This window comes from Phalacrocorax carbo, chromosome 14 (assembly GCF_963921805.1).
Source record: "Phalacrocorax carbo chromosome 14, bPhaCar2.1, whole genome shotgun sequence".
Taxonomy (NCBI): domain Eukaryota; kingdom Metazoa; phylum Chordata; class Aves; order Suliformes; family Phalacrocoracidae; genus Phalacrocorax; species Phalacrocorax carbo.
The window spans coordinates 17,532,362-17,557,856 of NC_087526.1; the positions used below are offsets into that span (position 1 = coordinate 17,532,362).

The 25,495-nt window shown below is 49.4% G+C and overlaps 1 protein-coding gene across 2 annotated transcripts in view; it reads right to left on the reverse strand.

The window, feature by feature from the left end:
• Positions 1–25,495, reverse strand: part of LOC104043659 (rho GTPase-activating protein 39) — a 59,067-nt gene that overhangs the window by 31,129 nt on the left and 2,443 nt on the right. Inside the window, exons 1-4 of one of the 2 annotated variants that reach the window (XM_064465103.1) lie at positions 15,045–15,253; positions 13,999–14,042; positions 13,178–13,308; positions 1,745–2,137 (exon numbers count right to left, since the gene is read on the reverse strand). In XM_064465103.1, coding sequence (XP_064321173.1) covers positions 1,745–2,137; positions 13,178–13,191 — 407 coding nt within the window. In that variant the 5' untranslated portion in view covers positions 13,192–13,308; positions 13,999–14,042; positions 15,045–15,253. Of the gene's footprint in view, positions 1–1,744; positions 2,138–13,177; positions 13,309–13,998; positions 14,043–15,044; positions 15,254–25,495 lie in introns of those variants that run through there. The other variant, XM_064465102.1, reaches the window with a different exon arrangement.

Here is a 25,495-nt window from a genome sequence, read left to right on the forward strand (position 1 = left end):
CTCCCCATGTTGCATTGCTCCCCTTCCTCTTATACAAGGGGGCCTGCATGGGGTCCTCCCTGCCTAGAGGGTTGGAGAGCTGAGGGACAGGTCAGAGCTGGCATTACTTATCCCTTGAGGCACAGCCATTCCCCAGAAGTAGAGGAGGCCACGATCCCCTGCTGAGAGCCTGAGTCAGAAACATTTTGGACTCCATGGAGCTCAGGATATTTTATGCCCTGTGCAAGGCTCTCGCACTCGCTCCTCTGGGAACACGTGGTCTGTCGGTGCCCATGCCACCTGTCCCAGAGCACCGGGCTGCAGAGGGACAAGGAGGAGAAGCTGGTCGGCTCGCGGCAAATCCCACAGGCCTGTGGCTCATCTGGAGTCACCAGCAGGTACCAGAGGGAACTGGGAGCTACTGGGATTCAGCTTAAGGCATTTATCACTGTTCAGGTTTCTCCTGGCAGGGCAGGGATCATCCTCTGGATGAGTCTGAAGCTCAGAGGAGTTGCTCATGGGGCAGGAGGCACTGGAAGCACTGCAGGAACCAGTAAAGCTCTGGGCTCATTCTGGTTCACTTTATGTGCATCATCAGTGTCTGCCAGTCACACAGATCTCAAGTGGATACAGTAGCATCTCGCAGGGGGCAGCAGACAAGTAATAACCTCAGTTTAGGGCGCTCTAGAGCATGTATTTTCCAGAACCGCCATCCTATGTGGTTTTCATCATCTTGGCTTTTTTCTTCTCTCCCCGCCAGCAGTACACACACAGAGAGGCAACCTTAATCCAAAACACAAGCTGTTAAAGAAGCCTGGCTCACTGCATTGCCCAGAAGTGGGGACGAGGAGCATGGATAGCAGAGTGCCAGGCTCACCGGAGCTCTAGCCCTTGGGTGAGTCACACCTCTTCAGCGTGACTCAACTCCGCTTGCTGCATGGCGTCCCCGGCTCTTGGTACCACACTCTCCAGGGCAGGATGATACTCAGGCAGGACAGGAGGGAGGCAGGGCAGCCCGTGGCACTGCCCGGGATCAGAGGGGCCACCCCCGCAGAGACTAGGGAGGGTAAGCTTTTGTGCAGCTGAAGCTGGCAAAGTTCCTATACAAAAAAAAAAAACCCACCCCAATTGTTGTTGGACTGGTTTAAGTGTAAGAAAATCTAGCCAAACAAAATAGCATCCCGTTATTGTTCTTTCATTTTGGGCTTGATGTAAGCAAATAACTGTGCCCAGGAGCTCTGTCCCTGCAACCCCACCTCCTGCCCTGGCTGAAGCTGCAAGCACATGCAAGCAGCCGAGCAAGTGGGGAGGGAAAGAGCCAGAACAGCTGGGCTCACCTGCACCCTAGAGAAGCCTAACCTCTTGCACGACAGCTCAACCATCCCAGCAAACCCCACTATGAGCATCCATCAGAGCTCTTGTACTGCGTGACACTCCCGCCCATACCCTCTCCTTCTGTTTAGCACAAAGGGCTTTGGAGCAATGATTATCTTCTGATGCGTGTGGTTTCATGGCATCCCACACAAACAAGGCCTGGCCCAGGCCGGGGACATTCAAGCGGTACTGCAGCCACGAAAGCAGACAGCTGCGCCCCAGGAAGAGGAGGACACACAGCGGTGATCACTGGCCTGGCACCACTTTGCCCCAGCGCTGCACCCTCTCCAGGCAGCACACCTTCCCAGCATACTGGCCGCACAGCCACTGCCCACCTGGCAACTGAAGCCACCCATCAGATATAAACAGAGAAGGCTAAAGCTCTCCCTACCTGCCAGGGTCTTTTCTCTTCTCCGCGGCGCAGTCCGCCTTGCTCTTCTCCATCTCCTGCAGGAGGGCCAACTGGATGGGGGTGCTTCTGCCGTCACTGCTGCCCCGGTGCTGCTGGCCATGGCAGTCAGGCTGGGAGCTGCACTTCATGGCCTGGAGCTGTGCCAAGGGCACGATGTCGCAGCCCTGGGGACGGTGCCACACTGTCTGCCGCGTGATGGCATTGTAGTAGTAGAAGCGGTTGTTGTTCTGGTCAAAGAGCTCCCACCACTGCTTCTGGTCAGACTGGCGCACCTTCAGGTTGGGAGGGGGCTCCCAGCCACACTCGCCAGTGGTCAGGTTGACATACATCCGCTCCTGGGAGCGGGGCTCGATGATCTCCACCCAGTCTGAGCTGCAGAGACATAAGAGCTGTGTTAGTCTGGGCCAGAGGCTCAAGACAAACTGGTCTGGGAGTCCTACAGAGCTGCTGCCTCTGGGCCAGGCAACCATGCTGCAGCTCAAAGTGCTGCTTGGGGCCATTCAGCAATCTAACAAGCTCAGGCGAAGATGAGGGAAAGAGTTTGAGACTGGGCCAAGCCAACTCAGCAGCTCCCTGGTACAGGGAAGGGGTCAACAACCCCCACTCCCAGCCCTGACATCCCAGCCTGGGACAAGCAGCATGGGACAGGCAAGCATCACCTGCTGATGATCCGATAACCCACATCAAGGGCTGGCGCGATTGCAGGAGTGCCAGCGCCTAGAGAGATGCATGAGAGAACTCACTCTCAAGAGCATGGAGGATCTGCAAAGCAGGATCTGCTCCTTTTGGGAGGTGCACCCTGTTGTTCATGTCACCTTGGGAGACCAAACTCCTGGCTCCTGACAACATGGGCAGCTTGCCCATGTGAGCGCCTGCTGCAGGGCTTACAAGCTGTGGGGCTGGAGGGAACCTCTGGGCCACCCAGTCCCTGCTTGAAGCCCACACCTGCTTGCCCAAAAGAAATGCAGGGAGCGACTGGTGGACGAGTCCGCTCCATCTCCATTGTACACTCTTCCCCTCTTCCCTTGGCTGACGGGACCAAGCCCTCGATGACCCTTTGGGTGTAAGGTGACCCAAAGGACAGGCATAGCCTGCCACTGATCTGTAACCCCTCTGCTGCTCAGAGGAGCCTCTCCAGTGCCAGGCTCCTTTGCCAGCACCCACATTGGCCCTGCCTAGGGCTCAGCGAGAGCAGAACGTGGGCAGTGCTGTAGGGTTGGTTTTCCAGATCAACTTGATGGCTTTGTGGCAACAGAGGTGTTGGGCTGCACAGTCCTCATACATGGCACATCAGCCTTTAAGACTGACCCACCTAACCCAAAAAGCTGGCCTGGGTGAGAGGAGAGGAGCTCAGCAAAGCCAACGCCTCCATGATGCTGCAGCCAAAACCATTTTGGCTGGCCTGGTAAACAGAAGAAGGTGCAAACCCCAGCAAGGTCTCCTCCTCCACAGGAGAGATGCTGCCACTAAAGCAATGCCACCCCTGGCAGCACACTCGAGTGTGCAGCTGAAAACAGAAAAAAATCTACCTGTGCTCCCCAACTCCTCCTCATACCCCCTCAAGTCCCAGCCCTCCACCCTCCTTCTCCACCCCATGTCAGTGGAGGCTGCAGATGGAGATCTTATTTAACCAAAGCTGGTTTTGTTATTAATAAAAGCCATATGATAGGGGTGGCTCCAGGGCCACCCCTGAAACCCGCTCGTGCCCAGTGTCCCAACCTGGCTAGGGCACGGCCACAGCAGCCATTCCCAGAGGAGCGGCAGGAGAAGGGAGATCCCATCGCATCCCTCTCACACACCCTCCGCTGCCGGCACGTGGTTCCTCGGAGGGGTCTGGGTTGACAGTGGCAGCACTGCAGCGCCCAAGACGGCAGCCTCGGCTCCCAGTGCTCAGCGCTGCTGGCACAGTGACAGGAGAGGTGGTGTTTGCTGGCAGGCAGTGCAGCCCTCAGCTCTGCCCCTGCTTTCTGGGGAAGGCCAGTGCATCTCCTCCCATCCAGCAAGACTGTGAGGGGGTTTAATTGCACATAACACCTCCCCACTAGGAAAACCATAGGTGTGTTCAATGCTGAGCAGTCTGACACACACCCCTAAGCAGCAGGCTGCTCCTCAATTCTTAGAGGATGCAAAATTGATAGGTACTGTGTCAGTCCAACCCAAAATAGACTTGAACTGCCTCTGAAAAGGTGCAGTTTTCCCCACCATGACATCTACCTTGCTGACCTCCACACAGCCTCAGAGGGCAGCTACTCAGGCTACCACAGACAGGGTGGCTTGGGAAGCTGATCGAGGTGAAAGCCACTTTTCTTTTTTTGTGGCATAGGTCCATTTTCAGCCAGATCAGCTCACCTGGCCTCCCACCTTTGCCAGAGCAGGGTAGGGCACCGCCAAGAGTGTGCCTGCAAATGGATCCCACTTGGAAAACCCTATGTCCAGAAAACATCTGGTTTGTTGTTTGGTATTTTTTGGTCAAAACTAGATCAGTTCCCCTATTTGATTTAAGGTGCAACACGAACAGCTGTACCAGTGCCCCAGGCCATGGCTCGTGGTGGGAATCACAAAGCCAGCCTGATTATTTCCATGCAGTTGTGAAAAGACACATAAGTGGATGACTTAGGTTGGTGACCTCTTTGCTCCCCATCAGACTGAGGATGACTGAGGTGGAGTTTAACCAGGGAAAAAATGTGCACAGAACACACAAATACCAAAGAGTTTACATATGAATCATATTCATATGTAAAGAAAGAAAAGGAAAAGCAAGGAGCACATTCCTGGAGCAGGGCCAGCCCTGGGCTGCCACACAAGCCTTGAACATAACATCAGGAACTCTGGAAAGACGTGATAAACCCAGAATTGCAGAGAGATAAGGCCATAACTTGGACACAAAAAAATTTAATTCCAACTCCCCTTCATAGGGTTAAAGAAGAAGTTTCCTGGGAATAGTCTGAATAACACATTTCCCCATCCCCTCAGCTCCAAGCGCTGGGTGACACAGCAGCCACAGAGCATGTGCCCACTCCTGCCGGCACAGCAGTGCCTGATCACACTGGTGGGATCACTGCGGTGGTTTCAGTCCACCTCACCTCTTGGGACTCAACATCCCCAGGCACAGGACTTGCCAGCAGACCCAGTTTGCAAACCCAGACCAAACCCCCGCTACAGCTCAAGCGTGGGGACATGCAGCCCATCAGCATCACAGCAGTGCCAGGGAACTAACCTAGTCACCAGAGCCTGCAACATGGAGGAATTTCAGCAAAATCCCCACTTGCTTCCAAAAACAAACCCACACTCCCAGTGTGTATCCTCCTGCATTACTGGGAGAGATTTCAGGAGTTTCCTCTGTGTCCTGAGCAAGTACACAAATACTTTCGACACCTCATAGCTTGCCAATAGTCAGCATGCCCGAGGCATGTGTCGTGGCCATTTGGAGAGGTGGCAGGGCCATGGGGGGTGGGCCTCAGTCCCCAAGCAGCAGGGTGCTTGCTGTATGGGGGGATGGTGCACCAGGTGTGCAAAAAGCAGGAGGAAATGTAGAGCTTTTTGTGCACAATTGCATCTCACATGGGCAGGCAGGGTTGTTCCCACCTGAAGGCTTAGCCCTCACAGGCTAGCAGCTTTATTTTTTTTTTTTATAGTGTGTTGTATAAACAGAGCAGGTAAGAGGCCAAGCTGCTGGACCCTGTCCGGCCAGACCTTGGGACAAAGGTGATGGACATTTGCAAGCTTTGCTCCTCCAAAAACAGCGTGGGTCCCTCCTGGCTGCCCATCCTGCTTGGCAAAGCTTGGGAATTAGTAATAATAATAATAATAATAATAATTTTAAAGGGTATTCCAGCCTGCAAGACCATCCTGCTAGCACCTCCTGATTAGATCTTCTCACAAACAACTATAAATGTTAGCACAAGTCCAGGAGAGAATAAAATTTTTTTAACTAACAGAAAGGGAGCAGGACTAGAAATGGAAGGGACTAGATACAGGAGAAGAGTCACTTGCAGGAAGAGCTGGGAAACCCCAAGAAGCTGAACAGCCACTACTCTCCTGTAGAGCTGGTTTTCTTGCCACCATCACCCAAGTGTCACGGCAGCCTGGACAGCTGAGCATGGTCCCTGGACACCACAAGTTCTTCATAAGGCTGTGCAAAAATAAGAATAGTAGAGAGATGTTTCCTCAGCTGGAGCTGTCTGCTTGAAACCAGTGCAATGTGACCGCAGAGCCCTCTGCATGAAGCCTTCTCTCCACTCATTACCTGGGCACACTGCTCAGCACCAACTTGAGAAGGCCAAGGGAAAGACACCCTCAAGGAAAGACACGGGAAACCCCTGCCTCAGGGGGCTTCACACCAGGCTGTGAGCAAGCCCCTCTGCATGGCTGCAAGGGGAGCACTTACAGCTTGATCCCCCATTTCCCTTCTGTGTTTTGTAATTTTTGGACTTCTGTGCTCCAAGCCAAGAACCCACGTCCTTGCCCCACTTCCCTTCTTCGGGATGAGCCACGCAGAGAGCTGGGGCAGCACCAAGCCCTTCTCAGCCAAACATGACTGCATACCAAGTAAGATTTTTGAAGACTGGTGCCCTCAAAGGGAGCCTGCAGCATGCTCAAAGGTGGCCCCAACACAAAGAAAAGCAACTGGGAAATTAAGCTCTTCCTCCAGGTAACAGGACTGTTTCAGTGTGTGGTCTCGTATTTAGTATTGCAGAAGGACGGCTGCACTCAGTGCACAGGGGACCCTCCTGGACAGCAGGAGACTGAAGAACTTGAGGGGCAACAGGCCAACATGACCTTTATGAGTGTTGATACTTCCCTTTACATCATCTCCATACCATGCATAGATAAGGTGTTGCTACCATGCCCTGCGCAGGGCAGCCACCTTGCCATGTCCTTGCACAAAAAACTGCAGTTCTTTGCCTATGGCTCCAAGCCATGGCTGCTGAAGCCTCTGCAAAGTCCAGGTGATGGTGGGGCCCCAGGACTGGGCAGAACCCATCATTAGAGGTCATCTAACATGAGGATGTGTCACGGTTGAGACTAAGTGCCTATGAACTGGCCCTCTTTGAGGACAAGCAACGAAGAGTTTGGCCATCAGGCACACACAGAGATTGAACTACAACTCTCAGAGACTTGTCATGCTGTGACACCAGCTGAAGGCAGGGGCATGTGCATGGGGTCCAGGGCTCCTTGCTGCAACAAGTGGCTGGGGTGATGAGATGGGCATCTGAAATGATCTGACCTACGGGGACAGGGAGTTCAGAGCCTCCTTCATTTGCTGCTAACGGAGAGTGCGACAAGGAACCCATGAGAGGGAGGAGAAGCAGCCTTGTGGAAAACAAAGGCATGTTTACAATCTCAAGTTCTCCAAAGGGAGACCCCAACAGCACACCAAGGCAAACCAGTTAAGGAATGGGGAGCAGGTACCATCCCAGAGGCACTGAAGCTGCTGATGTCACTGCTCCTTTGCAGGTTCAGGCTCTCAAACTTGCTGAAGAATAGTCTGGGCTGTGCTCAAGCACCCTAATATCAGCATAGCTTCTTTCAAGAGGATCACGCTTGCCCCTTCACCTTCTGCACAGTGGGCAAAGCCACCCCAGCACACTGGGTGGGTTGTCAGACAGACTTGCCCTAGAAATATTTCACTCACTGCAGATGCTGAGCAACAAAGTGCAACCCCCAGGTGGCTCTAAGCCACCCAGATTTGCACATCAAAGCCAGGACAAGGCTGTAAAACTCATCTATATCCTGGAGCTGGAGAGGCCAGGAAGAATTCTAGCACCAGCTCCTTGCAAGGATGCTCCAGCAGCTGATTCAGTCAACTAAGGTTTATTTACTGCCTTCTCTCAGTGAAGTCCAGAAAGGCTATAAGTTAGATCTTAGGAAAAAGAAAAAAAATGTACCCAAAACAACCTTCCCCCCCCCATATCTGAACTTATTTTAAATACACATGCATCCTTCTAACAAAAATTATAGGGGAACTAAAATAAACATAATGTCAGCCTGTTCCTAAAACTCTCCTGCTTCCAAAAATAAGCATTGTGCAAACAAACCAACCTCTGCTTCACAGGAGACACACCAGACAGTGAAAATATAGAACAAATGGCTGCAATTGCTCAAAGCCTGAGCACGTATGCTCAGCTCCAGCAAGAACACAATGGGGGCAGCCCTCTGAAAGCAGAGCCCTGCCTGGTGACACATTACAGAGAGGAGAACAGAGCACAGCACCATGAGTTGGGTGGCTTAGAGATAGAAGAGAGCCTAGAAAAGGTTCTGTCACACAAAGCTTCTCATTACTTTGGCGTTTTTAATTAAAAAAAAAGACAACAAAACTACACACCACCAAAAAACCAAACCCCATGCTCCATCCCTCCTCCACAGGACAGGGGTTCTGCAACAGAGGGAAGAGCAAGGGGCAGGAAACATCCCCGTTTGCATGGCTTCAGGACAGAGCATACGGCACCTGCTGGATGGGCACTAACAGAGCAGGAGTTCAGGTACCAGACGTTTAGGCACAGTCACCATGGGACTGCACAGGCCAACACTAAAGGAAATTGCACCTGAGGGGAGAAGTAAAATCCATTCCCGTTAAAAAAAAATAAACCTTGACAGATGCAGACTGGGCATAGCTCTGCCTGAGCCTGCACAGCCCAGATAAGCACAGGCTGTTGCCGCAGCTCCTCTGTTGGAGGCGCAGAGTGGGGCTGGCTGCTCCCTTGAACAGCGAGGGCCCCTCGCTTCTCTCTGTCCCCAAGCTGTCGGTGAGGGTGAGCACCTCTGACTGCACCATGGCCAGAGACCAGCTGTGGCCGCTACAGCCTGGGCAGAAGCTGAAAGACATAAGATGTCAAAAAACATTCAGCATCAGAAAGGTTACAGCTGCTTCCCTCTGCTCTTTGCAAGGATCCCCAGGCTGGCTAGGCACATGGATCCGGCTGGACAGCTTCTCCTGCTTATCTGTTCCAGATGACCCTGGGGTTTTGCACGACTAGGGGCTCAAGCTCTGCAAGGGATTTTCTTCCCAGGCTACAACAGAGCAGCGAGCCAGTTTCCTTGGGCTACAGGATCTGGCCAGACAAGCCATCTTCACCCTCGAGCTGCTGCCATGGCAACCCCTGGATCTCTCCTGCCACTATGGCTAGAGTTTCCATTTTGCACATCAGAACGGGGCCCAAACCCCCAGTCCCAGACACAACGGCACCTCCTAAGCTCAGTGAAGGCTTCAGCAGAGTCGTTTTTCCTTTTAAGGGCTGAGCATCTGAGAACAAGTTTCAGACGGGGCGGGGGGGAATGTACTGGCAGTTTTCATTCCCACCCTCTCCTTCCAAAATGTGCTGCATGGGTCCACAGCCCCATCCAAATCCCAGCTGCTGGAGGGTAGGCAGCTGTGGGGAAGGCTTGGTGCTAGCCGGGTAGTCCTTGCCCAGGGGGCATGGGGTGCTCTGGAGGGGAGCTGAGGCCTGGTGCAGCTCAGTGATGTCCTACCACCCGCACAGCCACAGGTTGCATCAATCCCAGAACACATGGTCAGGTCCATCACCGCCAGGACTCGGAGCAATGCCAGTGGTGTCACACTCTGATGGGGACTGCATCCCACCTCAACGCGCTCATAACCAGATTTTGTCCGCAACAAACAGGATTTACATGGGAAGACCTCAATCTTAGCAATACCCTAGAGAGGAAATACTTCACAGCTGCTTAGGTGAAGGCATTACAGGACAGCCTACAAGTTCAGCAGCAGCTGACCACCGTGGCTGGGACGTATCCTGCTCTCCATCCCCTGCTACTGCCCACCAAGGCATCCTGAGCTTAGCCCCAGGACAGCAGCCTGACACCCTCCCATTGCCCCCAGAGGTTACCGGTTTCAGGGAGGATTCGTACCAGCGTGTATGCCATAAGCACGGCTCAGTGAGTGTCACTGCAGCCATCCCACCTGTCCACGACCCCACCGAAGGGGCAGCAGGTATTCATGTGAGGTCATCGCCAGCTGCACCAGCCAGATCCTTCCAAGTGTGTAAATCTCTGCAGAGACGCACCCAAGGTCACACGTCTGCTTTATCCTCATGTCTTCTTGAGTCAAACCAAGATAAGACAGATGCTTCCAGCCAGAGCAGAGCTGGACTTTATTCACCTCCATGAACGTGTGCTGGCACTGAGTCATACAGGATCCGCCCAAGATGGGATTCAAAGCACCCAAGAGCCTCCCAGTGTGAACATAACCCTACAATTAGGCCTGGGCTGCTCCTGTTTTTAATCAGGGGGATGGACACAGGGCAAGAGGAAGGAATGGAGCCAGAACCCACACAAGTCTCCTGCCTTCCCACGGAGCACCAGCACCATAGGGCTACCTACTCACTGAAATCCTGGTCAGTGACCAGAAAGCTGTACATGGCTTGTTCCCGTTTCCATGGCCCTCTAAGTCTCCACACCTCTCACCAGCTGCCAAACAGAAGTAAATCAGACCTAAGCAGGGCAACATTTCCCAATGCTGACAGGGCTGTGCCAAGAGCATCACGCTGATACAGCTGCAGGAACAAGGCAGAGAAGATGTACCTGCCAAAAGGATGAAGGGCAAAAGCCCAGAGCCCTGGAGAAGCAGCACACCCCCAGTGCTCTCCCTGTGCCAAAGCAAGTGATGTCACGCAGATGATATTCCTGCTATTTCAAGGTCACAGCAACACCTGCTGCCTTCTCTGTCATTCCAGAAATCACTGACAAAAGTCCTGACTCACCCAGCTTGCTGCCCAGCTACTTCAGGACTGATATTTACTCTTTACAGCCTTCTATATCACCGCTACTGATTTCAAGGATTCCTCACAGCACTGCCACAAAGCCCTTACCGCCAGGGACCCTGCACCAGCTGCCTCAGGCGGTCTATGCCAAGGAGAGCAGCCCAGGAACAGGAGACTCCACAATCAGAAGCTGTTCTGGAAAAGCTGCCCCACCACATAAACCCAGCAACTTGCTCCACCACCCTGGCAGCTCACACCACTCACACTGTGTGAGGAACAGGACTCTGCAGCCAACTGATTTTCATCATTTCTGTGCATGGATAGATTATCCCGGGCTTAGTGAAGTCATGCAAGGCATTGCACGGCCATAAACATGCTGCACTGCTACGGGGCATGGTTTCCTCATACAGAAAGGAAGAACAATTTTTGTATTATCTTCATTGAAAGCAGAGACCATGGCAGCCATGACGGAGCAAAGCAAACAGCCAGGTGCCAGAGACCCATTTACACCAGGCACAGAGGTGTTCATTTGCTACACAAGGGAACACTGAGCTACAAGGAAAAAAACATTTACAGAGGTTTCTGAATGATGTCAGTGAGTAAAGACTGGGAAGACAGGAACAAAAAAGAAACCTACAAAACTAGAAAAAAGAAACCCATCAGCTGGTACCTTGGGACCGGTCAGCTGCCTTAGCAAGAGCACGCAGGGATGGGAACTAAAAGGACCTCTTGAGACACCCACCTCGGGTCTAAAATAACTCCACCAGACCACAAAAAACCACCACAACTGCAGCTTTTCTAAAGGAGGCACAGGAGCCGGCAGCGGTGTGGGGCAGGAGCAGACCAAGGTTGTAATTACAGGGTGGAGCACCTGCAAGGCAAGGCCATACACAGACTGGCCGGTGTCACCGAGGGTGCCAGCTGTTGACTCCCCACAAATAGCCCGACTGCAGAGCGCAAGGCTTTCAGTCTGCAAAGCTACATATTTGAAGCAGCAACATTCCTAAATGCGTGGCATTAGCAAAATAATGGCCCTCTGTCTTTCTTCATTTAAAGGGCTGACAGTCATTTATTAGCTGAAACACAGAGTCCCTTGAAAACTCATGCACAACAGATGCAGTTTGCAAGGGATCGGGTTATTTCTCAGCTAGCAGGGCCCACAAGACACTGGTGGCTAAAAGTATAAAACAAAGATAACGCTGTTTCATCACAACTTTTTTAGGCCTTTTTTGTTCTTCAGCAAATCTCTCCAGCTGCAGCTGTCTCTGCCAACTCTGTTGAAAAAACTAAGCAGGAGCAAATGCAGAGAAGCTCTTGGAAGTATTAGCTGTCCAAGCTTGTTAAGCATGACTCAAGTTAACCACTACAATGCTGGGACGGCAGAGGAATTTGGCTGTGAGTCAAAGGCAATAGGAAACACAAAGTCCACAAATGAACAACTCTCCCCTGCACCCCGAGCTGCTACCAGGAAACTCATCCCATCGGGACTCCGTGCTTCAGAGTTGTCATTTTCCCCAGCCCATAGCACACGAATTTCCTCTGGCAAGGGAAGAGAGGCAGTAAATAAATAGCCAAAAACCTCAGCCACATTGCTCATAAACCCTTCATAAAACAATAAGCAAAAAAACCTCTTTTCCGTGAGAAATCAATTTCTTACATTTGTTTTGCCTACAGGAATCACTAAACAAAAAGCGCATCAGACATGACACAGTAAGAGTGCTGCAAAGGCAATGAACTGGACCCACAGGATCAGTCCCCTCACACAGCCCCAGAGCTTCCCCTTCCCACGCGCTTCCCCCACGGAGCAGCACATGGTTCCCTGCTCCACGCACACCCTGATCTCCGAAAAGCTTGCCTATCAACAAGTGAATGAGCAGTTTCGGATGAAAAACACAGCCCGTGTTTGATTTTTTCCCATTGTTTTCCATTTATTTTTCTGATGTAATAAACCAGGAAAAAAAAAGTTTCCTCTGAAAGGAAAGGCGTGTTAAGTGTTGCCCCAAACTGACATTCTTTTCCCGATTGTCTCCAAAACATTACGGTGTGAGTAGGAGTCACATCCCGTGAGCCGTATTTCAACCTCTGCTTTGTGTGCTACACATTTGCCCCTGCATGACTAGCAGTGGCTATAGTAATGCCTGCAAACTCCAATAAACAAATATACTAAATATGTGTAGTTCTGGTGCTTTGTCATTAACAAGATCTGGCTTGATTTAACGAGAAACAAGGACCAAGTCGCTCAACCTTGCTTTAAAATGCAGTCACAGCCTTTTTAAAGCTGAATATTTCTGCCATCTCACGTGTCAGAACAAAGCATTAGTCAAAGCCCAAAATCTGCCTTTGCTCTCACCATGTCATAGAAACAAAGGTGGTGGAACTGACCTTCCCAAGAGCAGCAAGAAGCTAGTTATTGGGGAATAACTGTGTCAGTCATCAAAGGCTGTCAAAAAGGGCCTCAGTTGTTTCTTGGAGATGTCCAGGAAGAAAACCAGCTGGGCTGTGTGAGCTGGCACTGTCCCAGCCAGGGTCACCCACCTGAGCTCCCACATTGCGGCACTGCCTCCCCAGGGAGCTGCAGCCCTCCAGTGGTACTGCATTCAACGGTCCCTCCCAAGAAGCAGGCAGAGCAGCAATGAGAGAGGGATGCACTCACTCCCTGTGGACACAACTGAATTATTTCTTGCCTTGGACCAACCTTTTGCAGGGCATATGCTCATTTCTTCAGCTTCTCCAGGGAGGTTGGTAGGATAAAAGAGTCCATGTTTTCACTAAACCTTTTTCTCTCTGTTATGATGGCAGGCTGTCAATCCAGAGAGTCAGGGAGATCTGGGGAAGGATGATGTCAAAGACAGTGACATCAGAAGAAGCTGCAAGACTTGAGAGTGCCAGAAAATAAGGAAAACCAGAGTACTCATTGAGTCTTTTCCTTTTAACTCTAGGTTGGTAAGGCTGGGAGACTTTTACAGTCACTAGCTATATTTCTGCAAAAGAAAAGCAAACTCCCTGGAAGAGAGGAGATTGGCCTGGCAAAACATTCCTCTAGAGGGATGAAACTGGACAGCTGCACAGTTGTGACTTGTCTACAACCAGAAGCAGAGCTGGGGACAGACTCATGACCTTGGTCCTCAGCCACTGCAGTGCATCAGATGCTCAGGCTCAAGAGGAACCACTGGCACGAGCAAAAGCCCAAGCACCACCTTTTCCACAGCTCCTCAATCAGGTGCCAAAAGACCTGCCAATGTTTTTTTTCTGACATGCTTCCAACTCAAGGGAGATTCATACAGGCGCGCTAATGCAGCTGGGAGAAGGTGGATGTGCACTTGGGGGTTTTAAACATAGCTAAATTCAACTACTGCCAAGAACAGTTGAGCTACAAGTTTGAATACACAGGGTTTATCATGCTTAAATGACCAGGAGATAAGGAAAGAAATCATGCAGACCAGAGCTTGCCTCAGATCATGTTTAATTGGCAGCGGATTCTCCCCTTGACCAAGTCAGCCTGAAATAAACACTTACACTTCTGTGCATAGCTGGAAGAGTAAACGTGTCATCCGTTTGTCCTGGTTTAAGGGAAAAGAGGAAAACAAAAAAAAGAATAAAAAATTCAGACTGGGCTTTCTTATAAATAGCACAAGAGAGACAGCCCAGCTCAGCTCAGGAGGTGGCTGGAGAGCTGGCAGCACCAGACAGGATCTCCAGAACAAAAAAAAAAATCCAGGAAATCCCCAGTGTCACTTCTCCCCACAATTGATTTAAAATGAGCTTATCCCTCACACAGTACACAAGGAAGAAGAAACTTCCTGGCTACAAGGGGGGAAAACACAGTTATTAATAGCTCCACAAAGAGCAAGTATCAGAACTTATGTTGCAGCCCTGTAAGAACTTGGCTGGATCTTGAAAATATCTGTTGCCATGGCAGTAATTGCTATACATGGTAACAGTGAACAGTGGTGTGAGAACAATTTACTTTTTGATTTGGTGCCCAAAACAAGTTCCTTTTGTTTTCTCTCACCAAAACCCCAAGCATTTATTAGCTTGTGTTCAGGCCAAAACTGAGCTTTTCACTTCCAGCAGTGGCAAGGAAGGCAGCAAAAAAAGGGACAAATTCAGAAAGATGTCAAAGTGGGCAGTGCACTCTCTGTCACTCTCAGTCCTTCTTTTATGGCACAGCTGACAGATTGGGGCAAAGGTCTGGACCACATTCAACTCCCTTTTATATTTGATGTCCACCTAGACAGTCCTTGTCTGCCTCCAGTACATGGTATTTGCTGCTAAAAAAAAAAAAAAAAGGCAAAAACCCACAGAGACACTTACTCTACTTCTAGCAGTTAGAAGCAAGGACTTTTCTGAGATGGGATGACCTGACACTCACTTAATATTCAACATGACAGCAGACCACAGTGGTGTCATGACTGTTTTCATTCTGTCCTCTGCTCCCCTCCTTGCCTTTCACAACCTCCTCTCCCCTTCCTGCAGCACTGCCGAATGCTGCCCGATACTTCTGCAGAACCACCTGTTACCCCCAACCTCATTCCTGATTTTCAGTGCTCAGGATTTCGTACCTTATTTGCTCAGAGCCCATCACTGCACACATGGACTGCAGCACATTCTTCCCCAGCCACCACTTTCATCCCCTTTTCTAGGTCACAAACAAACACTGTGAGCAGCAGCAATCCCAACCTGGCATCCCGAGGGACTTCCCTCCACTGTGAAGTCTGACAGTCTACTCCTCTTCTTCGTAGCTTATCTTTTAACCATTTATTCACCCATTCATCCCATGATGGGCTTTTCTTGGACGCCTGGTGCTGAAGCCTTTCAGTGAGGTCCACTAAACCAACCCACTGGATCACCCCTGCCAAGTACTGATGGAGTCATGTGGCTCAATTTTGGTTTACAAAAGCCATGTTGGCTTTTCTGCAACATGTCATACCCACCTACATTCCTACTTAATGTTGGTTTCTGGAAACTTTCAAGAATGTAAGATACACATCTTAGTTGCAACCAACTGCCCGTCCATCCTGTCCACACCTGGGACACAGGAGAGGTTTGTTAGGCATGGTCATGGTCATACCCTCTCTCCATCTTCTTCCTTGTACGCTCCACACTTGTATTATGGATGCTAAAGCCACATCCCTGGCTGTTCATTCTATTATTTTTCAGGAGAAACATGTTCTTCCTAGCCTGTTTCAGACTGGCTGCCCATAAGTTTACCCAAATGCTTTTTGAACCTGCTGATGCCTTTTGCATCCACAACCCCCCAGGACAATGAATTCAGCTCACCACACACTGCATAAAATAAAAGTACTTCCTTCTACCTGCTTTAAGCCAATCTCCTATAGGTTTCATCAGGTGCCCTTGGTTCTAGTGCCACAAGATATGGTAGATAACATTCAACTTAATCAGTGCCTTCATGATTTTGTATACCTTGACCATATGCTACGCCAAACTTCTATTTGAAACCAGGGAGTCACAATTTTATTTTTTTTCTCTCTCCTCATAAGGCAGCTGCTTCATCCCTCGGTCATTTTAATTGTCTTCTCTGCAGTCTCTCCAACACCACAGTCTTTCTCAAGGTGCAGAAACCAGAACCACCTACAGCCCCCAAGATATGCACCAAGGTGTTATTACAGGGTCAAAATGACGCTTTGTTCAAAGCCTCTGCTTTGTTATCATCTCCCTTTCTGACAGTGATCAGTATTTATTGGCTTTTTTGGCTAACATTGCACACTGAGCTGATGATTTCTGAGAACTGACAATGATGACTCTGAGCTCCCTCCTGGGCTATAACCACCAGTTCCAGGTTCAGCATCATACAGGCCTGATACAGATAATTTTCCCCTCTGGGTACCCCAGATTTTCTTACTCTGAAGTTCACCTGCCACTTATTTGTCCACTCGCTCAGTTCTGTGAGGTCCTTCTGGATTTCCTCGCCTTCAGTGAGGTATCCAACCACATGAAGGAATTGAGGATGCTCTATAAACCTGGGGATTTCACTGCACCCCTCCATGCCTGAGGTCACCCATAGCATGAAAATCAGTCCCAAAACCAGTCTCTGGGGCTCCACTGCTGACCCCTACTCATGCTGAAAAATTACTATTAAACCCTACTCTTTGCATTCTATGTTTTCACCAGCTCTTGGTCCATAACACAACCTTTCCTCCATGCCCTTGGTGACTTAGTTTCTTAAAAGCCTTTGGTTGGAGAACCTCATCAAAAACTGTTTGAAGACCCAGATATATGAAGTCTATTGGTCCTGCTACCCGTGTGGTCCTGCTCACCAAGCGCCAGCAGGTCCGTGAGGCAGGGCTTGCCTTCACCTTGGCCCTATTAACTCTTTTCCAAGAAGCTGTGCTTGGCCATACCTTCAGTGATCTTGCTCTTCCTTGCAGAGGCCCAGGCACATAGGTCAGACCTACCAGTCTGTGGTCCCCAGGATCCTTTCTGCAGCCCTTCCCTAGCCACGTGCCTGGCACAGACATTGAAACCCCTGTCACGCACCTCCCTGATTTCACCAAGATCCCTCTCTTCTAAAAAATGCCATCACATTTGCCACCATCAATTTCTGCGATACCAAGGGGCACTTAAGCAACAGGACACACACAAAAGCATCTCAGCAATTTCAGATTCAAGATCCTACAGTGCTCTTGAGTAAACACTATCTGTTCCGTACAGTTTCTTATCAGTTCCTCTGTTTGCTCTAAAGCTATTTCTACTGACATTCAATGTGAGACAACTCCTCAGACAGCTCTTTTGTAGTGAGCTTGTAGTTTGCAAAGCTACAAAGCTCCTCCACAGGAGTCAAGACAGCCAAAAAAATGGTTTAGATTTTTCTGCGATGGCTTTATCTTTTGTGCTTCTCACACCCTGTTCTCTTCTGCTACCTGTCTCCAAAAGGTTTCTGGTGCATCTGAAAATTAATCTATTTGGCAAATTCACTCTTCAAAAGTCTTATTCTGGCCTGCCTTGTTTTGATTTTACATGGAATCTGAAATACATACTTTTTTTTGTCTTCTTGTGTGGATACAGCTTCCCCTTTTTGACCAACATCCTTCTCACTCCACCAGCCTTCTTTCCCCTGCACATTTCCTTTAGTTTTCTTTCTTTAAAAAAAGAGACCACAACAAAAAACAAAACAAAGAAAAAACCCTTTGATCTTTTTCTTGGTGGAGGTATCCATTCCTTCTGAGCTGCCAATGTCATCACCAAATAAATTCCATACCGCCTCTGGTCCCATCAGCTACTCTTTAGCAGAGGGACAGAGCCATACAAGGCAGACAAATATCAGGGCTCTTACATGACTGCAACAACAGACAGCCCCTTTTTAGCAGGCTCAGGAGTAAGCGCCAGCTCTACAGCAGGGCTGACATAAGTCTTATTAATTTTATTAATGCTGCCGGTCATAAAAAGCCCATCATAGCCACTGGCTCAGAGTTGTCATGACTGTTACTGGGCACGTAAGTACTGAGTTTTCACAGGTAACTGCATATTCCCACTTTGCAGATGCCTAAACTAAGATGTGCTTCCAGCTGGAAACACATTACTTGACCAAAGCGCCTCCTGAGGCACCCATCAGATGAGAGGCAGAGCAGCCAAGGCTCCTCCTTCCTGAGGGAACACAGGACCACATCAAAGGGCAGCCAAGATCCCAGGAGAGCAGTGCCTCCCTTCCAGGGAGCAGCCACAGCCTGGACATTCTCACTTGTTTTTGGCACTGCTGAGCACACAGCGCTGCAGCCAAGGTCAAGGCTCGCATGGCTCCGGCCAAAGTCCTGTTGGACACAAGAGGCAGGGCCCAATGGCTAAAATACTGCAAAACAGATTTAGTCAGCAACAGGTTTCAATTTAAAAAATAAAAAAATCACTGATCAATTTTTGCATGAAGCACAAGAAAAACAAGGGCTTGCATCTCCCAGCTGTTCATTACCCTTCTTGATGTCTTCTGTCACAGCTTAGCAGGTATGAATTTGAAAGAGATGAAGCCTGATATTCTTCTGCACCTTGAGCAGCATGGAGAGCTCTGCCATGACAGCGCTGCACCCCGGAAAGGGGCTGGCTGAACCCCAGCAGCACCCAATTTTCACAGCAGGTGTCCTGCACTGACATTGCTCTTTGTCCATGGCCCTCTGTACCGCCTGTCCCAGTGAAAGGCTGCTCTTCCTCGAGGACCAACCGAGCAGTCCAAGCTCTAGTACAGACACATCTCAGCATTAAAGCTGTTTATGCTCACGGATGTCATTTGCCTTTTCCAGGGGAAACAGCCACACCATTAGGAGGGTTTACAGCTACAGCCCTATAAGCAAAGCAGCACAAATTCCTACTGCAGGTAACAGCCCCAAAACAGTAGTTTCAGGGGAAAACTTAATTCATGTAAAGCCCCTCAAATCCTCTCTGCAGTCCACAACAACTCTGAGTTTAACCCAGTTCCAGCCGAGACACGGAGAACAAGAAAGCAGCACCACAGGCGGACCCATGAGTCTGTTGTCTGACCATCCCCACACATCCACTTGAAGAAATGGCCACTGCTGCTAATAGTAGAGGTTCGAGCCAGGTAACAGGAATTAAATGCATGCCCTTCCCCGCCCACACCAGGGGCCCACAGTGTGCTGTCCCTGGGGGCCGGACTCCGCTTTGGGCAGGCACTGCACACACTGCAAGGACCACGGTAACGTTGCCACTGCGACCAGCTGCAGGGGCTATTTTATTTCAGCACCCAGAGTCCAAGATGTACGTGGTATCAGAAGACACTCTCAAAAGAGGGAACTGTGCTCTTCCCCAAAGAGGCTCCGGTGCACGATGCAGCACAAAATCAACACACCCCAAACACAGCTCACCACCCGAGCCATCCAGGCCAGGCAGGAACAGGCACATCAAACACAAAGTCACCCATCTCTACACTCCAAGCTGAACTCTGCACTGTTTTCACTGAGCTATTTAGTATCTGGTGATAGCCATGCTGTCCACGCTTTTCCGCCTGCAGTCTTTGCTTCACGCTCCAGAGGCAGTGGGGCAGACAGAGGAAGTAGCCCAAGATGAAGTTTCCCTCCAGCCCCGCAGCAAGCACGCCTTGCACCAAACATGCTGAGTTCCCGAAAGACTTCTCCCCCACGCGCAGACGGCTCTCATGGCTCAGCAGCTTTCCTTATCCAAACGGAGACAAAAGCAAGTGATTTCATCCCTCCGAGACCAAATAAAGTCTAAGCAGACAAGCACTCAGCTATTAGAGGCAGCGCTGGGTGGTCAATGGGGGGCTGCCGTCGCACCCAGAGAGGCCACCTTGCTGGGGAAGGGTTATGGGGAGCCAGAGAAGCCAAAATCACCAACATCTCCACCTCTGCCAGACTCATCCAGCTCTCCTTGTATCAACAACAAGAGCAACCCAAGCAAGTGTCATCCACCAAAGGGAGCTCTGCCCGCAGCGGCCCTCCACCAGTCCCTCTCCTAGCGGCGCTTTGGTATTCGAGGCCAAAATCTCAACAACATACCCAGTGATCCTCTGCAGCACAGCATCCAAAGCTGGCCCAACAGACCATGTGAGAAGGAACTGGATAATGTCATTGTACACTGAAAGCAGAACAGATCCAATGACTCGCTGCTGGTGGGAGGAGGGGGTCCCCTCTATGTCCCTTCCCCATCCCCCATCCGCTCTTTCTCCATGGTGCATCTCCAGCACTCACCACACAAGGACACTGGGGCTCCTCAAATCCCGCATGGAGCTAATTCAGCTTGCTAGCTAAAAAGCAGCCAGTTTTGTCTTGCTTTAGGGAACTCAGCCATCCTGATGATGGGACCCAGGGCCAGAAGAAACAAGGGTGGCAGCGCACAGCTTCACCCCTAGAAGATCAGCACTGTCTTTCTTATCTTTTATGCTTATTGCTACCCCAAAACAGACTACTGCTTTGGAAGAGCCTTCTGTCTCCAGAACCTCAAACCCATGTTTTAAACTAATTTCAAATTACAGATTTAGTGAATTTTGGCCCAGTTGTCAGACCGCCACCTACTCACCAGACAGTTCCTCAGCAGTTTCTAAACCCACAGTACAGAAAGGACCACAACACTTGCTTTTCACCCTAATTTTCAGTGATTTAAAAAATAATTTAATGAAAATTTAAGTAGCTTATTTCAGGGGCAAGCTTTCTAATGAGTTTCCAAGCCTAAACTGCAACTCTTCTGCCATTTGTGCTCTAATGCAGGACTGCAGGCGAGAGTCCAAGGGCAGCACCGACCCAAGCACAAAGCTGCCCTCCAAGCCCCAACACTGTTTGCTTCACACTCATTTTCCTGTACCGACTAAACGTAACCCAGCCGTACCCCAGCCAGACTATCCGTTGTATTACAATGGTATAAATTGCTAAGGAAATGTACCTCCATATTACAACCTGCTTAGCATTTGTCCTTAAGCATTCATTAAGCGCTTCTCAGGCCGGCCACGCTCCAGGCTCTGCACCTCAGCTCACAGCCCTTTCACCATCTCTCTTTGCTTCACTTGATGTTGATTTGTCACCAAGAATCTGTAAACCACTTTGAGCTTCTCCTCTCACCATAGCTTAGAGCAACGCTTGGAAGGCCTAATAAAAAAAAAAATCCCAGACCTAATTACTGTAGCTAGGGAGCAAAGAAGAGCTAGACAGTGTGGCTGATGCACAGATATTTGTAGCTATCAGAAGACTATCAAAGAACAACAGCATACATGAGGAAGAAACACTCACCAGACCAGAAGAGGACTAAACATGGCATTTAGTGTTTACAACAAACTAAACATATTGAAAATAACAGCTAGAACTCGAGTTACTGTTTAAACCCATATAAGGGACACTCAGTGCCTGGTTTACAGTGTGTGACCACCCGCAGCTTACCCCATGTCTGGGAACAACCCTGCACTTGCTATTTCCCACACAGCACCAAAAGCACGTGGGGGTTGAGCCCAGAGCAGATAAGGCCATGTAGGGGAGCACGACTGCACAGGCAGATTAGCAAGGGGGTGAGGACTTGGCACTGGAGCAGCTGGGGTGGCCAGGACCAGTTGGCTGAAGCAGGTCAGTGTCCTGACAATAAAACCAAGCCAGCCACCCCAAGGGCCCAGCAGCCAATGCAGAGGCACCAAAAATCGCAGCCAACATACAAGTCTTTGTCCGGCCACAGCCTCAGGAAGGCCATCTTTCCAGGCAACACTACATAGCATTGCTCACCCGTTGCATCCCCTGGGTCTGTATTTAATTACACAGCTACTCTTTCTCCAACCTCACTTTGTTAGTGAAAATACTTTATGCCAATTCACCCTCCTCCTAAACTGAGCCCTGGCTGCTGCTACACATGAAACCCCCCCCCCCCAAGACACTGCACTGCCTCCGAGTCAAAAAAACCCAAGACAGCTGAACTCCGTGTGGTTAAAGGGGATTTGCTGAGCTCTGTTCCAACTTGTTGGGCAGCATTGTGCAGGGCTTTTCTTGGTATCACTGGTGATGGAGACAGTAAGCCTCTTTGTCATCCTTCTGGGAAAAAAATAAACACAAGCAAAACCAAACAGAAAAACCAGATCTACAGAACAAAGAAGCTGTCCCTGCTACAGTGCACCTGGCGCTACACCACCAGTTCACGATGTCCAAGACAACACAAAATCCCACCACATTGAGTCTTTTCTGCCTCTCTAACAAGTACTGGCTAGAAAGCAGCAACCTTGTTTGCTCAGGTAGGAAACAGCCCCATCTGCCAAAGCAAAGTGCCTTATGGCAGCGTCCCACACCTGCCAAGTTACACACACAAATAAGCCCAGCTCCCCCCCTCCCTGCTTGGCTGGTTTGTTTTTGGTAAATCATAAACCCTGTGGCTAAGAAAAAGGTTGGTTTAGAGGGACCCAGGACTACTCTGCTCCAGGCTGAAACAAGAGTGTGCAGCAAGTCCGCGTAGCATGGGGTGCTCGCCACCATCTTCATTTCATCCCATGTCAGAGCAGTTTCCACTGAGGAAGGCAAAGTGCAGTGAGAGCTTGCCTCGGGGAGCTAGGCACAAGCACAATATAAGAGAGGCAAGAAAGTAAACCTCTAAGTAGAGCCAGCCTTCTGTTTGCCTCTGGTGGCTGATGAAGACGCCAACGAACAATTTTATTCAGAGCTCTATTTCAGAAGTTCCCTAGTTCTCTGCAGCATAAAGCCCTCAGTGGAATTTCATACAAGACCTTAAGTCCAAAAAGACAAGAGAGGCTGAAAAAATAATCTCAGCATCTCCAGTGCTTTGGTCTTTCAGCTTGTTTTTTTCCAGGGGGAATTTTTTTAAGTTGATACTGTCCAACCCAAGTCCCTTCTTTTCACCTGAAGCACGTAACTGTGGGAGGCCAGACACACCCCAACACCTCGAGCTGCTACACAGGCGGTACCAACGCTTCCCCCGGGGATCATAGAGTCCTTTCCATCTCCTGTGCTTCACTGCGAACAAGCAATCTGCATCTTCAGCATCCTCATTATAAGTTTCCCAAATCTCTTTTGGCTCTGTGCATTGCATAATAAAAAAACAGCAGCTGACAACACACAAATAAAAAAGCTTGGGAGAACAGCTGGAGGATGGTTAACACCAGCTACACTGGAATTCAATATTCAACTGGAAACATAAAACTCTTATTCCTTACATCAGTAACCTCAAACACTTGGAACAGTAATTAGTATGAGAGAATATATCCCAAATAATGGTATTCTTTCCCACTCTCCCATGAGACAAAGACCAAGTGCAAAAAATTTTCTCTTGACCTACAGTGTCTCGCTCCAGATGTACGAGCCAGATGGACCTCATGTCTGCTGCTTTAGTTAATACTTTCCTGCCACTCCAAAACTGACTGCTTTAAGAAATTGCCCAAAGCAGAAGACTTCATGGGGAAGAGTAAAGTATAAAAGCAATCAGAGAGCTTGCTTCAGCGGACACTCACAACCAAGCTACTAAAAGGCACAAGAAATTGCTTGATCATTAGAGCCATCTTTCCTGTGAGGGAAGTGTCTTGATATTAATTCCTGCCTTTGTCAAGGTGCTCAGAAAATGTGTAAGTCATGACAGCAGAGCTCAGAAACCCTCTATGAATCCAGCTAAAACCAAATCCCAGTGTCTGCTGTGGAATTTATTTTTATTACAAAAAAGAGGCACTTCACTAACGATTTTAATTTGCCCGGAGGGCTTTTTAAAGAAACATGAACCTTTACATGTCACAGCAAGGCACAAATAATTACGCTCCACCTGGGAAGGACTGATGGAGCCTAAACAGAACATTTCAAATTCTGACATATTTATTTGCTGAAAGCTTGCAAGCATCTCCTCTTAATTGCATTATCCACACAGAAAGCCATCTGGGTAGTACGACAGGAATGGAAACACTGGGAAAGGAAAACACTGGGTAAGGAGAACACAGGGAATGAGGAAACACTACTTCTTTCCTTTGAACTTCTGATTAGTTTCCATCAGAAGACTCTGGTGTGTCAGAAGGTGTTTCCCAAGGATCAGGCTTTATCTGCATAGAGTCAAACACTGTACTGAAGGCATGACTCCAGCTGAGGAGCTAGCTCCAGGCCATGCTGGGCCTGCCAACAGGAGCAGTTTAAAAAGGATACAGCAGCGATGGTGGACAAGATGACTACTTTGTCCTCCACAGCTTATCACCCTTCTTCTGCCTCCACCAGCAGGGCTACTGGAGCAAAACCACACTCTTGGTTTTACTTAAAGCTGGTTGGTCTTTTACCCCTAAACCATTTCATCCCAAGGAAACTGCCCTGGCAAGCTCACCGATAGCTCCAGCAGCATGTTCAGAGGAGCAGGGGTGACACCAGGAGTGCGCGGCAGAGGTTGGGCTGCCGATAACCTCTCCCACCTTCCCTTTTCTCCACTGATGCCAGAGAGAGCAGAGACCTTCACCACCCCAGCTCATTTACTGTGAGGTGAGTTACCACAATGCTCACCCAGGAATAAGCTCATCCAGCAGACGAGAGCGGGACAAGCTGCTGGGAGCAGAAGCTTGTCCTGTGGTCACAACTAGCTACAGAGAGGACATTTATTCATGGCCTTATTTAAGCCAATTAAGAAGAGGGTAAACCAGAACAGGGCACATGGACCCAGTTCAGAGGATGTGGGGGGCTCTGTGCTGAATAAAAGCAGGAGGTTCAGATGCTCTGCCAAAACCAGAAGACCGCTTTGCTGCAAAGCCATGTCTGAGTTCAGACATAAGGACTCTGTCAGCAGCTCCAGGGCAGGCTGATGAAGTGTGGAAGTTTTCACTCATTCCTAAATTAAAGCTTCTGAAAAAAACCACAGAAACTAGTATTCAGGCAGAGACAAATTAAAGCCTGAGTTAATCTGAATTAACTACATGCAACAAATTCATACTCAAGATACTGAGATTCAACAACAAAATTAAGAGTCTTCAATGTAATCAGAACATAAAGCACGTGAATCCTTTATATTTTGTATAAATCAAATTAAAATGGCCAGCTAGACCAGCATATTTCCCACTGAACAAATGCACTCAGTACCATCCTCAGTCCTTCTACCCACCCAGCTCACAGGACTTCAGCAATTCCCAGAACTTCTTGCACAGGCTGGAAGATCTGCCTCTGCTCAGGTCCCAAGACTGTTTAATTCAAACAGCCAAAAAAATGCTGCTAAAGCAGCAAGGTCAAACTGAAAAGCTTTCTTCTCCACAGGTAAAATGGCAATCAAGTAGTATTCTTACCAATGCATTTACCAATCAAGAAATATAGATATGACACATCCTTTTGCAAATTCAAAGAAAGGGTTCATGAATATGAATATTTATTAAACTGCACTGCCAGGACAGACACACCTCCCCAAACCACCCTCACGGGCCAAAAAGTCAGAATCCTACAGCAGTTTATGCTTTGTTATCTTTAATTACAGAAGTGATTCCATTAAAGCTCATTTGGATCTTACAGTCCTTCCCACAGTCCCTCAACAATGCTAATAGTTCTTCCTCCATGGCTCTGTGGGAGAAAAAAAACCACCCCAAACCCACAAACCACTGTTC